This window comes from Sinohyriopsis cumingii, chromosome 16 (genome assembly GCF_028554795.1).
Source record: "Sinohyriopsis cumingii isolate HCF-2022 chromosome 16, ASM2855479v2, whole genome shotgun sequence".
NCBI classification, from domain to species: Eukaryota; Metazoa; Mollusca; class Bivalvia; order Unionida; family Unionidae; genus Sinohyriopsis; species Sinohyriopsis cumingii.
The window spans coordinates 59,216,534-59,242,268 of NC_142976.1; the positions used below are offsets into that span (position 1 = coordinate 59,216,534).

At 35.4% G+C, this 25,735-nt stretch overlaps 1 protein-coding gene across 1 annotated transcript in view; it reads left to right on the forward strand.

The window, feature by feature from the left end:
- Positions 1-25,735, forward strand: part of LOC149780503 (terminal nucleotidyltransferase 4B-like) — a 49,773-nt gene that overhangs the window by 18,693 nt on the left and 5,345 nt on the right. The window contains exons 3-9 of the mRNA XM_089937483.1: positions 2,122-2,168; positions 3,703-3,823; positions 4,377-4,472; positions 6,503-6,643; positions 9,744-9,957; positions 14,860-14,983; positions 21,849-22,028. Coding sequence (XP_089793609.1) covers positions 2,122-2,168; positions 3,703-3,823; positions 4,377-4,472; positions 6,503-6,643; positions 9,744-9,957; positions 14,860-14,983; positions 21,849-22,028 — 923 coding nt within the window. The remainder of the gene's footprint in view (positions 1-2,121; positions 2,169-3,702; positions 3,824-4,376; positions 4,473-6,502; positions 6,644-9,743; positions 9,958-14,859; positions 14,984-21,848; positions 22,029-25,735) is intronic.

Consider the following 25,735-nt stretch of genomic DNA (forward strand, 5'->3'; position numbering starts at 1 on the left):
GTATTCAATATTATGCCTTCATTATTGAGGATGTTGACATAAACGGGTAGGACTGTATTATATATTTTAATAAATTTAAATCTTTCGGTCTAACTCAAGTATTATCGTTTCACCTCGTTGTGTTGACCATATTGGACTTTTCTGACTTCTTATTTAACTTTATTAACGCACTATCGAATGACACGCAGTGTTAGACACGGTGCTATAGAAATTCAACTTTATTATTGTTATTATCTGAATCGGTCGTTCCTGCCTTGTCCGACTCCGATTAATCAGAAGTTCATACTATCCGGTGGAATCCGATTTCCGGATCAAAAGTCGGTTATGCCCTAAAAACCAGTCTAGCATCACAAGAGGCCAACACCATGGCATTAAAAGTATCACGGGGCAAATTGTTTTTCCATTTACGTGAATGTTAATGTTTGGTGATATAAATATACTTTCTGTCCTACCTCAGCATGCATGTTGGACACTGTCATACAGAACAATGTTAGATTGTCAATTTGACAAGGACAAAACCAGGTACTCCATTGCATTTAAGAGAGATAACTGTACTGGAACTAGACAGGGGTAAGAGTTATCTAGTCACAACATACAAATTTTCAGCCATGTGTACCACATTTAAAAAAAAATCATAAAAAATACTAAATATGATCTAGATATGAATTAACATAATCTCACATGTTGGCAAGAGGCTCAACTTTTTTTGAAGCCTAACAAAGTACAACTCTCACATAATACATGTACACCAGTCACAGCTTGTGTTCTTTATTTCTGAATGCAATGTTCCCTACATCTTAAGCTCCACCCACCTGGGATTGTACATTTGGTACTGTTATACCTATAGCATAGCTGCTTAGTGGATGGACTATCAAACATAAACTTAGAATTCTTTAGAATTAAAGGTTTGAAAGGAAACAAAATAATTTGTGCTTGTTATGTTGTTTCTATATAGCAACACAATGCAGGTCAGCAAAGTAAAGTTAGAATTTGTATTCTGTACATTGAAATGGCTTTAAATGCCAATTTCTGGGAATATAGTCAAATTGTTTCGTGTGACTCATGGTTTTGTACATGATCATCTTTTCTGATATGTGTTTTGGAGAGTCTTGAAAGAGAAACATCTTCAGATACGGAAAATGCATGTTTTATAATCCAAAATGTTCTTTAATTCCATTCAGTAATGGTCATTTGTTAACGTTGAAAAAATTAATTTCATCCTGGAAAAGACTTGGAAATTTATATTTAGAAAAGTGGGGGAACCATGTCAGAGAGATGAATTTGACAGCTGTGTGAAGCTCAGTACCCTATCACAACATTATTTAACCTGTTTCCTGTAAATAAGTGTAGATAATATATTATCTGTGGTGGTACATGTTATAATGTATTTTTGCCAGGAATTATCTCAATAACCAAACATGACACCTAAAAACTGGCCGGAAAATATAATCTGATTACTTACCTTACCATGTGAATCAAGTATTGGTTTTGTATGTAGATTAGATATAATGTGGCTGCTTGTGATGGGTAGATTTGATGTTTTTAAAATGCTTGTCGCATCAGATGGGGTGCCACCCAAGAGAGTTACTTCTTGGTGCCAAGAAAACTCGCTGTGCAAAAGGGTTAGCTACATGTAAAGGTGAGTGGGGCATATAATAGGGACGACTAGTATAGTCTTGTTTTGAGCTCTCTCTCTCATTGCAGAGCTCAAACAGTAAACCAGTCTCATTTTATTGAGACCACGTCCATGAGAAAGCATAGCGTGAAGAGCTCTTCTGTGAGAATTGGGTTTATAAATTGTAAAGGTGAACAGACCGCTAAATAACCATTTTATTGATAAAAGATGTCTAATTGTTTTTGACCTATCACATGTACAGGTTGAATCACCCTGCTTAAAAATTCATTCCCTAAAGGCATTAGTTGTAGTAGAATGTAAACTTGCCAATCAGGTTATCATATGCAAATATGTCAATTAAATCGGCTATTTATGGGTAGAAAATATTGGAGAGTTGGCTGATAAAAGTGTAGTGTATATCTAAAACATAACTGCACTGATTTTTAAATGATTAAAACATTTGAAGGCATACTCACTTTTACTCTTATTTTGCAAATATTTTTCAGGTTGAGGTATTTGGAAGCTTCAAGACTGGGCTTTACCTTCCAACCAGGTAAGTTTTGTTGAAAGCAACTTCTTAATTCTGAATTCTTAGTGTAATCATGATAGCATTTAATTTGTAGTGTATAGCAGGTGTGGAGTGCATTGCTCAGAGGCCTCATATATCACACAACCATTGTTTTATTTGTTTGGAATCAGTCAGAATTTCCCGTCTTCATTTCTATTTTTTTTTTTTTTTTTTAGAGTATCAGTGGAATAGTGAGCAGTCCTAAAGTGAAAATTATGTTCAGGATGGACTTTTTAAGTAACGGGTGTCAATTTGTAAAATTTGATAACACATACTTTTAAAGTGCAATTATTCACGTTATTTGGATCTTTATACATCCTTATCCATTTGGAGGGTAATTATTTACATGACTCCTAAAGAAAATACATCAAAATCAGCATTAAATTATATGGACATTATTGGATGATGCCAATCTAAAGGTGCGGTCCAGTATAAACTGGATTGAATGTTGCATACCGTGCTGTCACAATTAAAGCAGTGTATGTTGATAACAACTTTGTACTACAGTTATTCGTAATGATAGGCCCAACATCCTCTTTTCTTGACCAAATTTAGTGGATGGTTACCATTGTAAATTTCCATAGCGATCAGTATTTTCATGTAGAAGTTCTTTGTTAAAATTTAAGGTACAAAGCATTCAACAGTTGGGATTAACAGACCTTGCTTAAACTATTTTAGTATTTAAGGTTTTAATGAACAATTAATATTTAAATTAATTATATTAACTATATGACCATATAGATGTACACTAGGGAAGTTTATTGTTTCCTGATATATTGCTTAATTAAGAACAGACCTGTGGAGTGAAAAGAAATGGAAACCAATGGAAAGTTTTTCATTAGTTTAATGTTTTCTTGTAAATCGCTCCTTAGATAATTTTGTCTCCCAGTTGAATGTATTTTTAAAATTTGCCATTTCTTAAGAAAGTTTGTGTATATAACATAACATAAATGCTGTTCATCTTTTATTGCATCATTGCAAGCCATGGGCAAAAATTTACTATGCCCTCTTTTTATTGTTGCTGCATGTGATAGAGATTTCTTGTTTCATGTTAATATATTTGTACATTAACAAAAGTAATTTGCAAGTGAGGCAATGGAATAAGTTTGGAAGAGAATATTGTTCCTTCTAAGATAATTTCACTTGTGTTTGCGATGATTGATAAAGCAGGTTCATGCATTTTTATGAGACAAAAAAGAATCTATGCTGGACTGGCACTTCTGTCGGCATTAGTTCAAGTATTGGGCTCTGCCAATGTGGGTATGTGAGAAGGCTTGCCAGTAACTTCCAGTGGGTTGGTGGTTCTTACCAGGGGGTTCCCTTTTTCTTCCTCTACCAGTTATACTGGCTGCCATGTATAGTCTATTATATGCAGAAAAAATGGATTTAAATTGACAACAGCAGCTGCCAAAGGTGAAAAGAGAATAGTGAAAAGTGGGTTTTTACATGTGGCTTGTGAAAATAATTACAGTGACTAAATAACATTTCCTAAGACATTAGCATTGCATATCTGTTTTAGTGACATAGACCTGGTGGTGTTTGGAGAATGGAATATACTGCCCTTGTATCAACTAGAGAAAGTCCTCAGAGAAAAGGGAATCTCAGATGCATCCAGTACTAAAGTTCTTGACAAAGCCTCCGTAAGTTTTAACAAAAAATTTAACCATTTTTGTATGCACCTGTTTTGGGTGGAATTAGTAACCACTGTGTCGCTCCATCATCCGAGCATATAATATCATTATCAGAAACTATTCATGCAGTTTTTATGGATTGCCATGAAACGTGGTAAATATAATGGCCATAAAACTTGATAAATATAATGGTCATCCGGTTATAATGTACTTGTTGACAAATCACTTAATTATGCAATCGTTTTTGTTTGAGTTGCTACCCTTTTTGTCAGCACATTGATGAAACTTGTTAATACAATTAGTCTTTTGTTATTGATTGATTGCCATGAAACATAATAAATATTGTGGTCATCACCTGAAGATTTCAATACTGACAAATCCCTTTGCTTCTACAATTGTATTAATGGTTATTGACCTTTTTGGTTCTATAGCTTAATTCATTGTATGACAGTCTCAATTAGTTCAACAAATCCTTCAGATTTTAACTTGCATCTGCCAAAAGTAACTTTCTGAATACCAAGGTTGCCATATATTTACGTGAACTATTTTGTTTTTTTTGCAGGTCCCAATAATAAAGCTGAAAGATATCAAGACAGATATCCAAATTGACATCAGCTTCAATGTGCCAAATAGCGTTAAAAGCGCTGATCTTATTATGGTAAGTTGTATGTGAGTCTCTGTCAGACAAACTATGAATTCCCGTAAGTTTCCGCCTGTACTTATCCATTACAAATGTCAGAGTACACCTTATGTCCAGCAATAGGAATATAGTAAAATACATTTGTTCAGGAAAGTAATGAATTATTTGGAATTATAAAATGTCTTGTGCTTATTTTCTTTTAAGTTAAAATGTTCAAGAATTGCTTTTTAAGAACTTGGCTTGTGATAAAAATATAGGACATTTTAATAGCCATAATACAATATCTGTTATTCCTGCATTATCATCTTTCACTGGTGTTAGTTTCAAACCCAAAATCTAGAAAAAACCATGATCATCGCAGTTTGATTCCTTAATTATTTTTAGTAGCATTTTATCCTCTTTTCCTTGGATTTCCTGTAGTTTTTATATTCTTTGGGAATTAGATGTTTTTCATAATCTAAGTACTCTTCCAGTACATTTACTGGCAGTATCTGCTGGCAGTTGTTTCCTTTGTGTTGTATTGGATTTTTTTAATATCCCAATTATAGGATAATTTTTGTTTTTCTGTATCCCTTTTGTTAAAGATTTTTTGTTTTAATTATCTTACTAGCAAAGCATTTGCTTGTCTTTCTTCATCTCCTAGTAGTGCTGCCAGCCTTTTTGACTTGACAGCATGTCATGCAGAAACTACCTTTAAATTATGGACTTAATAAATTAATCAAAATATGATCATATCATTGTTGTGGTCAGATTCTAATATGACCATGTCCAGGTTTGGGTGGAATCTGGGTTTTCGTATTAGTCAGTGGAATTGGTCAAGAAACAGATTAACTTTACAGGAGTACCTCTGATACTTTAATCTGCCAGTGTTTTTTAAAATGCAAAATACCTGTATGATCAAACTTTTGCTATAGCATAATCAAGAAATGTCATCCAGTAAACAAAGCAATATGTTGTTAACTCTAATGGGGCAATCGGCCTATTTAATAGTTCAATAGGAGTATAAAAAATATTGTTAATACTAGAAAAAAACCAGGAAAGGCAGCAATTATCTCGAGCAAGTTTATTACAAACCAGGTCATGTTAGTTTGAATATTTCTAAACGTCATTAATGACTTCATTTTTCCAAATGAAAAAGTTTGCACTGATGGAACAAGTTTTGTTTTGAAATGTAAGATTTGAAGGGAGCACATAGTTCTCAGCTAGATTATAATTGTGCGTAGGGAAATATTTTCAAATACAGGATCCGGACTATGATTCATAATGGACTGGAGGCAGGCTGTTTTAGTGTCACATGAAAGGAATATGTGCTAAACAGTTGATCACAAAAAAATGGAGCTTTGTTTTATGTTTGAGAAAATTGTGCATCTGTTTTTGCTGATATATATTGAAAAAGAAAAGAAGTTTTGCTAATGAGTTACAGAACATAAGTTGAAAATTTAATACATGCGAAACCAAAGAAGAAATTAAAATTTCAGAATGTTTTCCACAGTGTCTTTTGCATGTACATGAGTGTTAAATTAAAATCTAGGTTAGTATCTGTAATCATTTCTTGGTACAATAGTTAACATCTGTAAATTGATATTATTTGATATAGTTAGATATGTGTATAGCAGAAGATTTCTTGTTATTTGTGTGTATGTGCACAAACTTTTAATTGATATAATTTTGATTTGTGCACTATTTTCACTACCATGAGAGTTTCTTGGCTTCCTTATATGGATTAAGTTTGCAGTATATACAGAAACAGCTAGCAGTACATACAATAATGCTCGTTATAAGCAGATTCCTGATCATTGTCTGGATTGGGGTCAGAATTCAAGGAATTGAATAAGATATATACAGAGTAGCTTCAGTGTCTCGTAGCACAAGCTGACATGTGTCTCCAGGAATGCATGAAATGTAGAAAACAATATCGGTGTTGAACATAAATACATGTTTTGGCAACCGTAAGTTAGAGAACAGTTGTACAAGTAGAATAACATATTGTACTTGAAATTAATCTTTGTAAATATTGTACACTCTGCAATTTATCCATTTCTTTTCAGCGATATATGAAAGACTACCCCAACTTAAAGTATCTGGTTTTGGTATTAAAGCAGTTTTTACTTCAGCGGGATCTGAATGAAGTTTTCACTGGGGGAATATCCTCGTATGGACTAATTCTCCTAACAATCAGTTTTTTACAGGTAATGTTGATTTGTTTAAAAAGGCATGTGGCCAAATTGTAGCAAAACTTGTTGAGCATTTTTATCCATAGTAACAGTAAAATGTATTGTTTTAATCTGAAGCACTTGAGGTGTTATCAAGACTGCATTAAAGGTCACCAGTCCTTTTAATTCCCCACACTTGGGGGAAGGAGTGGAGATGATTAAAAAAAACGCTCCTCTGGCTCTGCATGCATCCTAATGGAGTTGCTGCAGCGTCTCATGGAAAATACCTCTGCACACCATGCTTTTTTGTGGAGTTGTATCCAGTGACCATTGCAGAGTACATGTGGTCTTGATAAAATGGGCATTGTTTATTGTTTATTAACCCCTCTAAACATGCTCTGAAGAGGTTCAGAGAAACAAAGGCATCAACTTCTCTAAATCTTTATCACTTTCTGATACAAAAAAATTGGGATCTTTCCGTTTATTGCAAGATGTGTACATCACAGATATATGTAACAAGGAGAGAGCATTATTAAGATTTTGTATTATCAGTGTTAATATTATCCAGAGATTTGGCAATATGTATCATACATTATCATTGTTACAACTAGCAAATGTTTGTAATTAACTGAATGACATGATCACTATAAAAAAAATTAAGCAGATTGCTCCCAGAAGAGATAATGATGTAGATAAAATGATGCCTCACTGTCTTGCATTTTAGAGCATGCTTGCAGTGGTCATAAACAGTAAACCACACCCAGTTTATTGAGACCATACACTTCACAGCAATCATTAGCTGTGACTATGAGAAAGCATGGTGTGCAGAGCTGTTCTCAGCAAGAAGTTGCATCTGCTCCATCAGGACATGTGAAGAAATGGACCCTTTCTTTTCTTCTCTTCATAATCCATCCACTCTCTCTCCACCCCCAAGAAGTATGGAGAATAAAAAAAATCGAGTGAGCCCTATTGTAGGTGGCACACCTCCCTCCAATATCTTTATACGCCCTTCATTGATCTGTCTGTATGGTGGATTTTGGACTGGAATCTTACTGTGGTGTAGTTGTAGTTGCAGGTTGCACGCAATTAATCTGTTCTTTACAGTACATTTTATCAATATTGTTGTTTGACAGGGGTGTAATTTCAGTCTCACACCACTCAGTATTGTTTGTCTTCGTGCAATACATTGTGACATTATAAGTACTAGCACTTCTTTTATCTTTTGTACAGTTTATTTCTGTGTTTTCTGACTTTAAAAGAAATGTCTAATGTGTATATCAATGTGGTCATGTAAACACATTTACTGAAATTAAATAAAATATTAACTGTTATTCTAAAATGTATTATCTAAATAGTTTAACCAAAGTGTAATCAGTCCTTATTATTGAATGATCTGCTTTAATGTTATCAATAAACTTAAACCTAATTTTTTTATTTATTACTGTGGACTTTTACCACATGGGGTTTTCACTAAAAGACTCCTTCCTTCTGATGTGGTCCTAAATGAAGACCAGGTTGTTCTGAGGTCCAAAATAGTCACCATATTGGCCATCTTGAAAATCTTATCACTAGTCCTCCTGAATGGAAGGCTTATTGACATAGCGTTTTCACCAGAAGACTTCTTCTGATGTCTAGTTTCATCTAAAATGAATAAGATGCCAATTTAATATCCATTATGACAGCCACAGCATCCATCTTAAAACTCTTGTTACTACTCTCGATGCTTGTGTCAACATTGGGATGTTACTAAACAACTTCTTATGATGTCTAGTTGGTACTGATATGCCATTCAGACTTTTAATAGTGGGATCTCTGTGTTCAGTTCATTTTGATAGGCAGATTGTGGCCCCAGCAATCGTAGTTCAGATCAGCCCAGGTAATTTTCTCTATGCTCATCTCAAGTGATCCATCAGCAAGGACAAGTTTTGAAGGAAAGTTGCCAAGTGCATCATAGAGGCCTGATGACTTTGGTACAAATTCTTACACTGCAAACATTATAACATTTTGAACTGCAGAGACCTTTTCGTGTCTTACGGTCTGCAATTTAAAGTCCTGTGTGTCATTAGGTGAAGCTTCCACGGAGAACCCTATCATAAAGGTGATTTTCATTCATTTCGTAGCATCCATGAAATGAATGAAGGAGTCAGTTCAGCAAGGTTGTCTAAGGTTCACTGGCTATTGTGAGTCAGTATCTCATCTTTGTCAACCAAGTTTCTTAGCCTAAAACCCAGCTTTCGTCACTAGCAGCACTTCCTGTACAGATTGTTCAGTCGTTATTGTATCTGTGCTGGTGATGATCAAGATTGGCTTTTATGCCCAGTGAGGGTGTTCAGATTCTGTTTGGCTGCTATTAAAAAGAAAAAAGATATGAAATGTCTTTTTCAGGTGGTTTATTAAAAGAATTGAGAGCTTATCAGTCTCCAGCTGACAGGGATCTTTCATTTATGATAATAAATACTTGTGAAGTCTGTAGCGTTGCTACCTCAGGGGCCTATCAAACTCCTTCATAATCAGAGAATGTTGTGAAGGCCACAATTTGGCGATGATAAAACTTTCTCCAACCTTTGTTCCTTAAGACATCAAGTGCAGGCATATATTCTTATGGGCCCATAGATGCGGCACAAAAGTAGTTGAAATTACATATTCTGAATTACAAGAGTGGATATTTCTATAGTAAGGGTGAGTACTCCTTATTTATACCAGTTACATCCTCCCAGACAAACAAGTAACATATTACTGATATTAAAATGTAGTTTGGGGTTGTGCTGGGTTAAAACTAATTTTATTGATGTAATACTTGCCTGTCGGCATTGCCATATTCCCTCCTTCCACCCTGCTCTGATGTCCTGTCAGTATATTTTTCTGGTCTTGAAAAGATGTGGACTCCGACTGTGACATGTGTGCGTGCATCAGGGACTTGGACAGCAGACTGGGTCTTTGTTAAATTTGGATTCTTTAGAAGTTCATCCATGGAAGGAGGTTTTATTTAAGGACAAGGGTAATTCCATCCTTTAATAACAAACTATACAATATTGACAGGTGAGAATTTTGTCATTAAAATTAGTTTTACCCTTTTCCCCTGAAAACTATATTACTTGATTTTGAATTGGATTTTTCCTTTTATTCTCTCTTGTAGCTTCATCCACGTAATGATGCTGTTGATCCAAATGCTAACCTTGGAGTACTTTTGATTGAATTCTTTGAACTTTATGGACGCAACTTCAACTATATGACAACAGGTATTCGTATCAGAAATGGTGGATCCTATCTTAAAAAGGATGATATCCATAAAGGGTTAGATAACGGACACCGCCAATCAATTATGTGTATCGAGGATCCACTTAACCCAGGTACAGGAATTCACAAATTAGCAGAATCAAGATAAGCATGTGTACTTGTTAGCATAGCATGTTATGTAGAAACTGGTGCACTGTATGAAAAATTTACCATTCTTTTGTAGGGATATTTTTAATAATGACAGTTTCACACATATTTGATGAAAACCAAAACGTTTTACTTGTTACTAATTAAGATTTATATCTGTTACATGCTCTGTATGGTTGCAAATATCTATTTCTTAATGCTAAACACAACAGATGTCATTGGATCATGGTTTACACTTTGCATCATTACATGTTAATTAACACTGTCATTACAGGATGATTCATACTTTTAGACATCACATAATAATTCTAACTTTATCATTACATTGTATAATGATCCATACTTTGTATCATTAAATCATCCTATATCATTTGTGTTGTTACATGGTTTCATTACATAATGCTTCAGACTTTGTGTTATTACATAAAGGCTTACACTTTGTGTTATTACATAATGATTCACTTATTACATAGTGGTTCACACTTTGTGTCATTATGTAATGGTTAACACTTCTGTAATTACACACTGATTTACATTGTGTGTCAATATATAATGGTTCAAAGTATTAGAAACTAACCATGACTAGGATTAGCAGCTTTTATTCTTATGATTATAGATCAATTTTTTTAAAATCACTTTAGGGTTTATAGTAGAAGTGAAAATTTAATGGCAAATTGGTCCGTCCCCCTCATTTTATGTGTGTATGTTTAATTTTTAATGTAGCTTTAACAATATTAGTCATAATGTCACAATGTCTGTAGTGTGGCCATTCGTAGTGATGGCTAGCACAGGATATCATGATGCAGACATGTAGTGTCTTGTCCTGGCCAGTCACATTGTCCTGACACCAGGCTGACCAGTCCTAATACTAACTCTTAATGCTCAGCGTCAAGCAAGGCAGCTGCTAATACCATTTTTATAAGTTTTTGATATGACTCTTGGGTTTGGGGGGGTTCAAATCCATGACCTCCTGCACCATGGCAGATGCTTTTACTACTTAGGCTTCCCTCATTTGAAAATGTTGTGACTTTTTCTTTTTGAAACTACAGAAGAGATTTAATGAAGAATGTCTTGGTAATTTCTGATCATAGACTTTATATCATTTGCTGCACGGTGTTCATCCCACCAGTCCTCTATTCCACTGTGATCATCAGCTGCTCAGACATCTTTGATGTTGTATGAACAACCCACTCAGTGACAGTTTCCTTTTATATTCCAACACTGGAGCACTGGTTAGATCGTCACTGCCAAATAGGCCCCATTGAATCAATTAGTTAGTTTCTAATATTTTTCTTGCTGGGTTTGGTATAGCCAAGAAGCACATGATCTTTACAGTGTAAATGATGAACAATGCTCATGTCTTCTTCAAAGTCTTACAGATCATCATCACACTGTTCAGTTGACAAATTATTGGCCAAGTGTTTCCTCGCTGACTCTTTCCCTTATGCAGAAAATTTCTCTAAATGTTGATCTTCTATTTCTTCCTTTTGCGACTGTGTTTATACTGTTGAAACTGCTAGCATTAATATGATAAAAATATATGGAATCATCTTTGTTCTTCTGGCATGCCTATTTGTATAAAATGATTGACAAGTTTAGTTTTCGAAGTTCAGTTTTCAAAGATATGGTAATCATTATCAGCTTATTAAAAAATCTAAATATGGTGGACAATTTTGACATGAGTTTTAAATGTTTTACAAATTCAGTGTTTGGTGCAACTGGTTTATGTTTCCAAAAAACAGTTTGGATACCAAAATAAAGCTTGTAAAATGCAAATCTTTCATGATTTATGATGCATATTTTTTTTTTTATTTCAAAGTTTGTGGTAAAATTGCATCAAGTTGAGGGATTATTTCTTTGCATAGGAAAATTGTATGATCATGCTTCACCCACTGACTTAATTGTTTACCTATGCACTGATTGGTTTGAAATTTTTATGAAAATTCGTGTTTTAACCAGCATTTTATCTCGAAGAAAAGAGGTGTCACACATTGGCAACATGATCATTGTTAATTTCCAGTGACTTGTGAAATCCATTACTTTCAATGATTATAAATAATTCCATTAATGTAGCACAAAATAAAGAAAGAAAACATGCCCATTATAGGAAATTCTTTTACCTTTTACACTATATAAGATGAATGTGGATGTTGCAATGAAGATTCTAAACTAGGTGTCATTTTTTATCAGATTTCAGGTAAATTATCTTGTCAGCATTAGACTGGTTGCTGATTGTCAGTTCTACTTTTTGATTAAAATTCAATCATCCATATTGACCCCCTTGGTGGCCCAGTGGTTAAAGCATCTGCCTCGGATACAGGAGGTCACAGGTTCGAACCCTGGTTGAGTCATACCCATGACTTATAAAAGTTGTACTAGCAGCTGCCTCAATTGGTGCTCTGCATTAAGAGGTTAGTGTTAGGACTGGTTGGCCTGGTGTCAGGATAACGTGACTGGATGGGACATCATGCTACATGTCTGTGGCATGATGCCCCAATGCTAGACATTGCTTTAAACTGCCACACTGCAAACATCATAGTGATATGACTGAAAAATTGTTCAAGCTACTTAAAAACTCAAAACACAGTCATCCATTTGACTAATTACTTGGATGAAATTTGAGTCCCCCATTGGGTCAGGATAATGTTTAATTTTATCTATTTACCTTTTTTTATAATTCATTCATTGTTATAGGGTATCAGTTGTTAAGGGCTTGCAAGAGAGAGTGTTTATTGTTGATTAAAACTTGAAAAATGGGGTCCTCTTGTTTTTGCAGACCATTTTATATTTGGTCATTGTGGTTGTAGCAAACATGATATCGGCTAATGTGGTTATGTGAGAAAGCTTGTCAGTAGCTTCTCGTGGGTCGGTGGTTCTTTCCGGGGTTTTTTCGGGTTCTTCCTCCACCATTAATACTGGCCGCCATGTATAGCCTATCTTGTGCTGAAAAATGGCGTTAAACCCTACAACAACAACAACAAAGCAAACATGATATCAATGAAATTTAGTGCTGTTTGAGTTAAGTGAATTTCATGGTATTCTTTTTAGTGTGCAAATTACAACATCACACACAATTACTCTGAAGGTGTTTTTAGCGCTTTCATGCCTTGACTGAAAATTTTGCTATTAACTCTCTAGTTTGCTTCAAGATTTTATGAATTGAATGCAGGATACAAGTACAGAATGCTTTTGAAAGGTATTTGTTATTAGAGTCCATCTTCTGCCTTGATTTATTTAGAATTTTATGATGTTCCTTGGATTTTATTTTGGGCAAAATTTATCTACCTTTTTGTTTGTTTGTTTTTTTGTCAGTAAGGAACAAAACTTTATTATTTGCATAATATGCTTTTTTGAATAATAACAATAATAATAGTGATATTTAACCGTGTTTCTAATTTGAATGGTTGTAAATACTATTGTTAGCTCTGTTGGTCAAAGACCAGTAGATCTAGTGTGATGGGTCTGTATCCATCATCTGTTTGGCCAGCTTACATTAGCAGTTGTTCACCAGTGCTACTCCTTCTAAATTACTTGCAGGAAAGTCATGAAACTTGGCATGCTGTTTCATGCTCTGGTATTGTTAAATGAAAAGGACTTCTTGAACATTCATGATGGCCACAATAGCACTTTCTTGAATCTTGTCACAGTTCCTAATTGGATGGTCCACTCAACAAGGTTTTTTCATTTCAAGACATCTTAATGATAGTAAATGAAAATGGAACAAAACTTATTATATTTAGTTGGTCCAGAATGAAAATGATGTTACTATGACCTCCCAGTATGGCAGCCACAGTGGTTATCATGAAAATCTTGACATCTTATCCTGAATGGATAATTGTATCTACATAAATTCTTTACTAAAACACTTCTGGCAATATGTAGCTGGTCTCGTTTTAAAATGAGGCTGATCTAACCTCCAAAATGACTGCCTCAGTGTTGGAAATCTTCATATGGCTACTTCACCTGAATGGATGGTTGTATCGACTCATGCTTTTGGCTAAATTGTTATAACAGAGTTTAATAGATTATAAATGAAAATGGGACTCATCTAATTTCCAAGTTGGCAACTATAGTGACCATCAGAAAGTTTTGTTATCTCTGAAAGAATGATGTTTTTCTCTGAAACTCTTACAGCAATGTCAATTCTGAATGACCGTGATGCAGATCCAACCTCTAACATATCTGTGCTGTTGTGAACAAGTTTGAAAGCCAGACCTACTTAAACTTGGATTCAGGTCGCTGCTTGCATTTTTGTACTTTGTCAAGCTTATGAACATATGTACAATTACAAGTGAAATTTGACCAGTTTTAATATTTCACTGTTTTTCAGGAAACCTGTTGATAGTCAGCATTCTGACACTGATTTCAATATCAATGGTCTTGACTTGGGGTTTTATGTGTGATGGCTTGTGAACATGATATTGTAAAATTAGTGTGAATAGATTTTATCAAGCCCATTTTGTGGATGTGTGTGAAGAATACTTTGAATGATGCAGAGTTAGTTTAAATTTTGAAGAAAAAAAGATTTTATGAATGAAACCAACCTAGCATGTGAGTATATATTAACAGTATTGGAGACAAGTTTGGTAATTTTATCAAGGGTATCAGGTTCAAGATAAGTGGCCATGACATTTTTTTGTTACCATGCTTGTACTGTGGGCATGATGACTCCAGCAAACTAGAAAGATTTTTGTTACCAGTTCTGGTATGCTGGAATTTTCCACAAATTATTTAAGTCATTTACCATTAAATGAGACAAAATGAGGAAAGAAACCATCTGCTTATGGATTTCTGTATACTCTTTCGTCTAGTAGAGTGTCAGTCCTGTAGAGTAACTTGTGTTCTTAATGAGTGTATTTTTATGTCAGGCAATGACATTGGCAGAAGTTCATATGGAGCGATGCAGGTGAAGCACTCTTTTGAGTATGCTTATATTACATTGACCAATGCAATATTGCCACAGAACTCGCATCAGCATAAAGGCACAGAAAGGTAAGCTTTAATAAATAAAAAAAGCATGTTTACATTTCTTGTGAACGTTCTCAGATAATATACATAAAGAAATTTTTTCATTTGTTGCAGTGATTTCTCGAGGATTTTCAGTCTCTCTCTCTCTCTCCCCCCCCCCAGCCATTTTTGTGAAAGAAAAAAATGGGGGATGCAATATCTTTCAGTATGTGTATGATAACTAATTTGTTATGAAACAATAATGTAGTTGTTTATCTTCAGTATTGGCACAGCTGCAGACTTGTGTTATGACAATCACACATGTCATGTGCATTAGAACTGCATGTAAGAGTGGAAACATTACCACCACAGAAGTGGCCATGAATGGTCTAAAGCGCACACTGTTACGGATAACTGCCATCTTATCTCTGTCTGCGTGGGTTCGAGTCTCAGCCTGAGCCAATGTGGGTGTGTGAGAAGCTTGCCAGTAGCTTCTCATAAGTCGGTGGATCTTTCCAGGGTTTTCCTTGTTTCTTCCTCCACCATTTATATTGGCTGCCATGTGTAGCCCATCTTGTGCTGAAAAATGGCATTAACCCTACAACAACAGCTGCCATTATTCAACCTCACCAAGTGTGGTTGATGAACACAATATATAACTACATAATTAGTAAAACCATCATGTTGCTCAGTTGCAAATATCACTTCTCAATTGCTTATTTATCATGGTTGGTCTAGAAGTCAAGTCACTTGGATGATCTGATTTGGCTTGTTATTAATAATGAATGAATGTTAAAAATTTCATTACACCCACAGCAAATTGACTATGCAGGTTTTTTTGCACTCATTTTTAAAGTAGGTGGGATTGATTATATTGGGGTGGGTTGTCATTCATACAGTTATGCATCACGGAGAAACTACAGAAGCTTGTCAGTTCATTTTGTCACCTATTAGTTAGGTTAGTTTAACTTTCTGGGGTCTTTGGCTACATAAAAACATGTACATGCTTATTTTATAAATAGGGTTCATGAAAGGGCTTGAATTTTAAGATGGCAAAATCAAATTCTGGATGGTGTCTGAAAATTGCTTTTAGCATAAATGTGATTGAAAGGTCTTTGAATTTTACAGAAAGAAATGTCACTTGCATAAATTTCTGACACAGTTGTGGTCATGTTGATTGTTTATAATACATATAATTAAAACAGAAATGGTCAATATTCCAGAGTATGATCTATAACTGGTTTTAGAAGTAATTTACAAAATGAAGGAAAAAAAACTTGTATATTGTGTCATGATGTATTGTGAATTAGCTGCTTAAAATTTTTTACACGTCTTGGAAATCTGTTTAAAAGTCTATGAATTTTATAGAACTTTATTAATCCTGGGTTTACTTGTGAAAGGCTGCACTATGGATTTTTGTTGTTTTGGATTGTGCTCTCATATGCATGAAACTTTAGTCTTGAACCATTTTCTACCTCTTTCTCAAAACTTCTTTTCGTTTCATTTTATTAATTCATCTATTTAATGCTAAATTAATAATTTTGCTTTAACTTCCTTCAAAAAACAAGTCCCCTTTGTAATGAATTCACTCTTGAAAATACATTACACCCAATCATCATTAACTTTACACTGAAAACAGTCTTCTGCCAAGGATGTGCCATTTCATCATACAAACAAAAATATCATAGATGGTGCAATAAAATTCATATTGGTGGATCATCAGGGTGATCAAAATTTTGCCGGGAATGAATCAGCCATTTGAGCAGACAACTTTGAATAACGTGTTAGTTTTGTTAATGTTAAACACCTGTATTACAGCAGACATGTCAACCCTCCATTTATTTGCAGGAGACTCCCTGAATTCAACTGCACCTCCTGCACTCCTGCATTATTAATTTTCTCCCCCCAAAAAATTGTTTTTAAAAAAAGTCAGGAAAAAAATCGTTTCGTTTAACAAAAAATGTTTTGGAAATTCCCAGTGTGCAAGACCAGAAGTGTGCAGAAGTTCTCTGAAAAGGGTGCAAACTTGAATCCATATGTTTGGTGATCTCTTTTACAATGTCTAAAAGAAAGAGAGATTCAGATGAAGTTGGAAAGTCAAAAAAAATATTTAACATCTTTCCAAGCTTCTTGTAGCCTGGAATTTCTATGCCTGGCTTGTGGAAGTGATAAACATACAGCACTTTGCAAGACGTGCAATTTGTGTCATGTTTCAGTGTTGCCACTAGCGAGCGCGATGGTTGTCGTTGACATCTCCAATCTCAAAAGTAAGTTTTTAATCTTACTGTTTTTTATGGCATTAATTGTATGCTCCAAATTGTAATTTGAGTGCCAGCATCAAAATTACGATTATCTTTAGTGAAATTAGGATATACTGATAGATCGGTTAAATTAGGTACAGTTGAATAAATGACAATTGAATCGACACATCTGCATATAATAAAAAACTAAGACTTCATCATTATTATTATTATTATTATTTAGCCTTAAACCCGAAAATGTACTTTAACAATTTAGATGTATCATCTCTTTCCTAAGAACTACATCTACTTGCGTAAGATATATAGTAAAATAAGGAAGAGAAACAAATACTTATTTGTGCCTGAAGTTTTAATAAAAAGTAAGAAACATTAAATGCAATTCATTTTGTGAATGAATGCAATTTACATAGTTATTTTTTGTTTCTGAGTCAGTATTTTAAATTTTATGTACTTTATTTCACAGGCACTTAACATCTGTACAGGTATAGAGAAACACCCTGGAATGCAGGAGCCTAATTCAGCAGCTGCCATGGACCAACCTTGGGTGAAGTTTGGTGAGATCAGATATAGCATGGATCAAGCAAAATTTGGACTTCTTGCTAAAGTGATGAGCCATATCATCACCATCCCTCACAGCAATGCATCCTGTGAAAGAATATTTAGTTTTGTGAGGAAGAATAAGATTTACTTCAGGAGCAGTATGAAAACTAAGACACTAGAAAGTCTTCATGTTGTTAAACAAGAAGGTATTGTTTGCTCAGAGAGACAGTTTGACAACGTTATACTTAAAAGATGCAAAGGAGCAACAGCCATGTCTCTCCAGGAGTAGTGTTAATTGGATGTTCTTCACTGTTCTGTTCAGTCTGTTATTTATATATTGTTATTTATTATCTAAAAATAAACCATTTTAGAATTAGTCTTCTGTTATTGTTGATGCTATGGTTGGGGAATTTCAGAAAGCAGTGAATAAAACTGCCAGTGAAAAGGAGACCAGCATTCTAGTAGCTATGAAAGTTTTATTTTGGATGGTCAAAGAATATATTTCTGTTACCAAATATGAGAGTTTGATGAAGTTACTGGAGGAGCTAGATTGTCCAAATGTTTCGGGGGTTGACAGTTGGGAAATATGTTAGTTTTTCTTCAGATAAGTCAGAGGTTAAGATATTAAATGAAAAGTTAACACAGTATAATGGTATAAACTATTATATTTTATTACTAGCACATGTATTTCAACATATAAAAAATTAAAAAAACTATAGTTACATTGTTGACCCAGCATATTTAAATGCCCCACTGGGGTCATTTTTCTTGGCAAAACAAAACTGAAACTATGCAAACAACAGAATAAATGAATATTTCATTAGCCAGGAATTATTGTTTTAACTGAGATGATCCGGCATCTTTAGATTTTGATTGCCTTTGGCAATTTCATTAATTACTAGCACAACATTGCACTCTGCACATGATCCAGACCATGTCAGGTGCTGATCTGCTCGCCTGCAATTATTATGCACCTCTTTTAAGCGGAAGAAATTTAGACTACTATATTTTGGTGTGTATAAGTTGCACACTGATCTGTATCATGTACCCTGATTTTTGACCCAGAATTAGAGGGACAAGCTATGAGCTGTTCCATTTAAACGTACATGGTACTCGGGAAAGGCAGTTTTAAAAAAATATATGCCAGGGTACTTTGATAGCACAGAGTTGATATTAAAATGATAAGAAAATTCTGAAATGCATCAATGGTTGAGTACCCCCACATTAAAAGTGCCTTCCTTGGGTCCCAGGTATGTTTTACTGGCACAGCCCTTAGTTCTGCCTTATAGCATGCATGTGATATAATACATTTTTTAATCTTGACGATTCCTCTCCTTTTTCATAGTGCAACATGTTTGCCATTTTGCATGGTGCAGTGATTATTGTTTGTTGCAAGGTGTTTGAATTGTTTACAGTAAACAAGTGCTTGACTTTCTCTAGTCTTTCCTGTTAGTATGTGGTTCATGACCATTTCTTTTTTTTTTTTTTTCTTTTTCCTTTACTGCTATCATATAAGAAAGAATGAAAAATGTTTCAATATAAAAAATATATCTCTATTTTATGGTTGGCCCTTAAAAGGGTTGTTTTAAGGTTTTAAGCCAGTGCTTATGAAGCATTGATCGCTGTATAGTTGCAAAAAATATCAAATTCTGGCTTAAGATGAGAAAAAAAACTTTGGAAACAAGTTTGCTTTCATATAATAATTTATTATTTTGCTTCATGATCTGTCAGTGTTACTGTAACAGACTAACTGTAGTCATGAAAAAGATGTTCCCTAAGTGTACCTTGGGAAGAGAACATTGACACGGATTGAATTCTAAATGTTATATTTCAATTCAACCACAAATAAATGAAAAAGAAATTATTATATCCACAGTTATCAGCTGTAGATCAATTACACTGATTACCTTGAAAAGACCACACTGATTCAGTGAAGCATTGATATCTGTGTAGTCGCATAGAAATATGAAATACTGATTTAAAATGAGAAAAAAACTATTCAGGAGTAGCCCCGAGTGGATCACTGACATCTCACCTGTTTGCGTGGGTTCAAGTCTCGGATTGAGCCAATGTGGGTATGTGAGAAAGCTTGCCAGTAGCTTCTCGTGGGTCGGTGGTTCTTTCCAGGGTTTTCCCGGGTTCTTCCACCACTTTTAATACTGTCCGCCATGTATAGCCTATCATGTGCTGAAAAATGGCGTTCAACCCTTCAACAACAACGAAACTATTCAGGGGGTAAAATCAGAGTTCATTTTCCGTGGTAACAAAAAATTCTTTCCAATTTCGTACATTGCTTTAGTTTCACAATGTGCGTCAAGGACACTGTAACAAGACAATATACAGTCATCAAAAATATGCCCCCTAAATATGGCTCTGATGAGAACATTAACAATGTTTGAATTTTGAAATTTACATTTGAATTCAACCCATAATAAATAAATAAAACATTTATTAGATCCATAGTTATCGAATAGTGACCTTTTATGGTCCAAGTGTTTGTTCCACTGCATTTAAGTACTTGGCATTGCTTTAGAACATCAAGTTACCAGTTATGTACATGTATTTCCAGCTGAGTCACAGAATAAAATGCCAAAGGGATGTGAAAGGAAATGAGTTCATTAATGTAAGCAATCAAAGAAATGGACCATCAAGGATTTTAAGCATTTATTTCTTTTATAAGGTTACTGTCTGTAGAGAATTTAGTTACAATGCAGCATGCAAAAGATTAAATTAAAGATTTCATGTGGAGTGAATGTGACGTGTACACAGCAATATTGCTTAGTCCTTTCATCAGAAAAATAAAAACTATTTTTTAAGTTCTTTAAAATGCACACCCTATCTTGAAATAATGAAAATGTGAATACAAATATGCCATGCAGCTATGAAATATTTTCTGTGCATAGATAACAGCTCTACTTAAATGGGCAAATTGCATTAGCTGTAGAAGTAATTTGTTTGAAATGGAAATTTACATATAAGAATTAATCGTTCATTTATTATGTATCTGAGCTATGTCAGTATCAGTCCTCAAAAAATGGTAGCCTTTCGGATTGACCGCTCTTGTGGCCTAGAGGTTAGAGTGTCTGCCTCAGATACGGGAGGTCGTGGGTTCAATGCCTGGCCGAGTCATAGCAAAGACTTACAAAAAATGGTACTAACAGCTGCCTCGCTTGGCACTCAGCATTAAGATGTTAGTGTTAGGACAGTCAGCTTTATGTCAGGATAATGTGACTGGGTGGAACACTTTGCTACATGTCTGCAGCGTGATGCCTCAGTGCTAGACATCACTATAAACTGCCACACTGTAGACATTGTAGCGATATGACTGAAATTTTTTTAAAGCTATGTTAAAAATCCAGGTCACACACACACAAACACACCAAAAACTAAATGTATTTTTAATATAATTATGAAAATTAACTGCTCCGGTGTCCTAGTGGTTAGAGTGTTCACCTTGGATGCAGGAGGTCGTGGGTTCGATCCCCGGCAGAGTCATACCAAAGACTAACAAAAATGATACTTACAGCTGCCTCGCTTGGCTCTCAGCATCAAGAGGTTACTGTTAGGACTGGTTGGCCTGGTGTCATGCTACATGTCTGTGGCATGATGCCCCAGTGCTAGACATCACTATAAACTGCCACACTGCAGACATTGTAGCGATATGACTGAAAAATTGTTAAAGCTATGTTAAAAATCAAAATCACACACACACACATACATTTATAAAAAAATTTCTTCTTGGCAGGATTTTGAAAGAACAAAAAAGTAATATACATGACAATCTTGTTATCTGTTACTAAGTATGCTAATATTTATTGTTAATATTAAAGTCAGATCATATAATTTGTACTCCTTTTCCCTGGGTTCTTCCACCACTTATACTGGTTGCCATGTATAGTCTATTTTGTGCTATGTACTTAATGGCAATCATGAAATAAAAACATTAAAATAAACATTGTAATATGGCAAATTTTCTTAGCACAAAATGTATTTAATGTGTTTCTGATGTATAATCATGTCGCATGAATTCATACCTATTTTTTGGCCAAGGAATTTGAATGAGGGAGTTCAGTGGTTTTTTTTAGTAAAGACTGCTCTTCTTGCTTCAGCCTACTAGGACGGATAGTGCGTGTGACTGATGAAGTGGTGGCCTATAGGAAATGGGTTTTGGACAACTTCAGTGATGAGGTGAAACCGGAGTATATAACAGAGCCTTCTGGAGGGCGTACTTACGCTAGTGTGGCCACATCAACCTCAAGTCCCAAGGTGGCCAAGTTGGATGAAAACAGGTACAAGATTTATCACTAATTTTAAAAAAATCTTCATGTGTTTCATTATCAGGAGTCAGAATTAAGATGTATTAATTAATCAGAAGTGAACAGTTTCATATGATTCTTACAATTTGGTTAGATTTTAAAATTTGGCACCTCCATCACTGCCTTAACTCGCTATTATTGCAAGTTTGGCCTCAGGGTTTTGGAAGCCAGAGGACAAGTGAAATGTATGAACATTGTTGCTAATTATTTGAAAAATGTTGTTTTAAGTGTACACTAAAAAATAAAGTTTGTATAGCACATGTTCCCCCTCTTTACCTTTATTGGTTAACACCCCCCTGCCCCCCCCCCCCCAAGTCAAGGCCTGTAGGGGTAAGAATAGATCCAAGGGTCAAATTTAGTTGCATACTTGCTAGAAATGACCTCAGAGTCGATGTCACATGCATAAATATTTTTTGTGTGCTCATTGCAGGCCCCACGTGACTGGGTGGTGTTAGGTGTTCACCTTTACCAATGATTTGCATCTTGCCTCTATTTGAGTGGGTTTGAGCCTCAGCTCTGCCAGTGTGGGTATGTTGGTATGGGATACACTTACCAGTAGCTTTCTGTGGGTTGGTCCTTCCCATGGTGTTCCCCAGTTCTTCTTCCAAGAATTATACTGACCACCATGTACAGCCTGTATGCACTCAGCAATGACATTAAACCCACAACCCATCATGCTTAGAAAGTGTATGCCAGATTATAGAGTGGAGATGTGACCAGGGAAAGAGTCTTTTAGAGTTAGGCACGGACCAAGGAGTCATGTTGTATATAAAAATTTACCTTTTCATGACCTGTAAGTGTATAGATGGTTATAGGTGGGCTTGGGGAGGGGGGGTTGAGCATTTTTTTCAGTAATTTCTGTTATGACCTGGCAGCCAATTCTCTTGGGGTATGAATAGACCTAGGGGACAGGTTCATTTGTATATCTGAATTCATCTTTTCATGCCAAAAAAGTATAAATGGTTTAAGGCTGTACCGATTAATCAGCCATTCTTATCGGGTCGATTATTAGAACAATTGGTATCAACAGAAATAATCAGTGCCGATGTAATCAAATTTCCAAAATATAAATTTAATCCTAACATTCATCTTGACATGGCTTGAATTTTAAATCAGAATTAAATAGTGGAAATTAAGGAATACACATTTGATTTGGGGGTTAATTGAAAGACAGTATATTCTTAAAAGTAAATACTTTTTAACACTTGCTGTAAACTACTGCTGATTGTCTGTACACAACATATTATCAATATCATTCATGTACTCAACCCAATCACAGCAGCCAACCAGCCAGTGAGGCCTCGTGTGGCTGTTGAACTTCAGCATACACATTAGCAGATTGCTAGACAGATTAGACAGCTAGAGAAATTTCCAACTACTATGAAACTATGACTCATTATAGTTAATCTGTTCTTTAGCCTGTCCTGCAGTGCTGCTAATCAATGAATAGCAGTCGCATGCTGAAGCAGCTGAACACTGACATACAAATATTACGCAGCATTGATATTGGCATGCCAGCGCCAGCGACGTTACCCGTTTACCCCAGCTTTTAATCTGCTTCAGCATGCGACTAACAGAGTGGTGCATGCATCCATCCAGCCATGTGGACAACTTAGTAGTAACTTACTTAATTGAAAACATTGTTTCAAGAGCACGAATCGATTGGATTATTAATATTGACTAGCGATTGTACACTATTAAATATACTACCAAGCCTGTGCATAATGTTGAACTCGAAAAACTGAAGTTTAGTCTGGAATTACTTCAAAGTAAATGCAGTCAACAAGTCCAAAGCAAATTGCACACTTTGCAAAGCATGCATTTCCAGAGGTGGAAAGGATCCTAAAAACACTACAATATCAAATCTTGTCCAGCACTTGCGCTGTAAGCACGTCGTCAAACATGGCCTGTTTCTGGCAGATAAAAAAAGAAAAGGATGCTCCACAGTTAACCTCAGCAGTTACAGCAACTCCTCATACTCTTGACTATGGCAGCATGCTGGACCGGAAGCAGCCGTTTGCATGTAATGACCCGAGAGCTATTAGTTGGCACAAAGCAATTGCAGAGTTCATGCCAGTAGATGTGCAACTATTTTCCATTGTTGAAGACATTGGATTTTGACATCTGATGGCCAAGGCAGAACAGCGCTATAAAATTCCAAGTCGGAAGTACTTTTCCACATCTTTGATACCTGACATACATAAGGCGATATAGAGCAACATGCATGAGTTAGCTTCTGCCCAATCTGACCTTAGTTTGACCTCCGATGTGTGGTCAGACCCATCCATCAGCATAGCCTTGTAGAGTCTTTTGGCACACTAGCTGACAGAAGACTTTTAGAGGAAACAGGTGATTTTAGCATCAACACCTCACGATGAATCACACACAGGAGAATATTTGGCGAGCAAACTGGACAAATAATGCGAGGAATACAACATTCCCAAAATTCATATCCATGTTCTTCTGCATGATCCATAATCAGCAAGTTTTGGCGCTGTATCCTGGCACAACAGCAGCTCAAAGAGGAGCAGGAAAAATTTGGCGTTCCCATAAGAAACTCATCCAGGATGTCCAGACATGCTGGAATTCTACATACGATACGTCTGTTTCGTTATATGGACAAAAACAAGTCTTTGGGCTTGCAGTACTCTCTGTGACCAGCCTAGTCTATCAGCCCAACAGTGAGTCTTGATTAACAATATTGTGGTCACGTTATGCCCATTCGCAGACATTACCAAGGAAATAAGTGATATTACTTTTGTTTCTGTTTGGTATGTTGGTTTTTCTAAAGTGTATCAGAGATGGTTTCACTAAGCAGCAGTTTAAACTATCAACAGGGCCAGAGCATCAGTCCTTAGTAGGGTCTTTATCTCACAATTGTTGTGCGACTGCGCCGGTAGCATAGTGGTTAGAGCCTCCACCTTGGATGGGGGAGGTCGTGTGTTGAATTCCGGCTAAGTGATACCAAAGACTTACAAAAATGGTACTAACAGTTGCCTCGCTAAGAGCTCAGCATTAAGAGGTTAGTGTTAGGACTGGTTGGCCTGATGTCAGGATAATGTGACTAGGTGGGACATCATGCTACATGTATGTAGCATGATACCACAGTGCTAGACATCAGTGCGACAATGCAGACATCGTAGCAATATGACTGAAAAAGTGTTAAAGCTATGTTAAAAATCCTAATCACACTCTTACAATTGTATTTCAAAAATATATAAATTATGAACAAAACTTGTATTCATCGCCTGTTTTTGTTATGAATTATGTCTTTTTTGAAAATTATTACATGCATCTTGAAAAGTCCTTCAGAGGTCCTTGGAATTTTTTTTACTTCCAAAGCTGTATGAATCAACTTGAATTTGTGCATGTTGCAGAAACTACTTAGGTTTCAGACTGTCAAACAGTATGCTTCATAAGCTTAGTCCTAATTACCTAATGATTTACCTAGGCTTGAGATTTGTCAGCAGTCCATAGGAATTTCTAATAAACCATGATTGACTGACAGCCAGAGGTAGATACACATAGATGGAGCTTGGCAACAACAGTTTTGTTGTGTAAGTTCCAGATTGTTCTGATCTTTTATTTCTCTCGGTGGTATCAATCCTTGTCTTGTGCCATCCATTGTCCTAATTTTTATATTTATTTTCTGGAAGAGCGCACACATGTTACATATAATA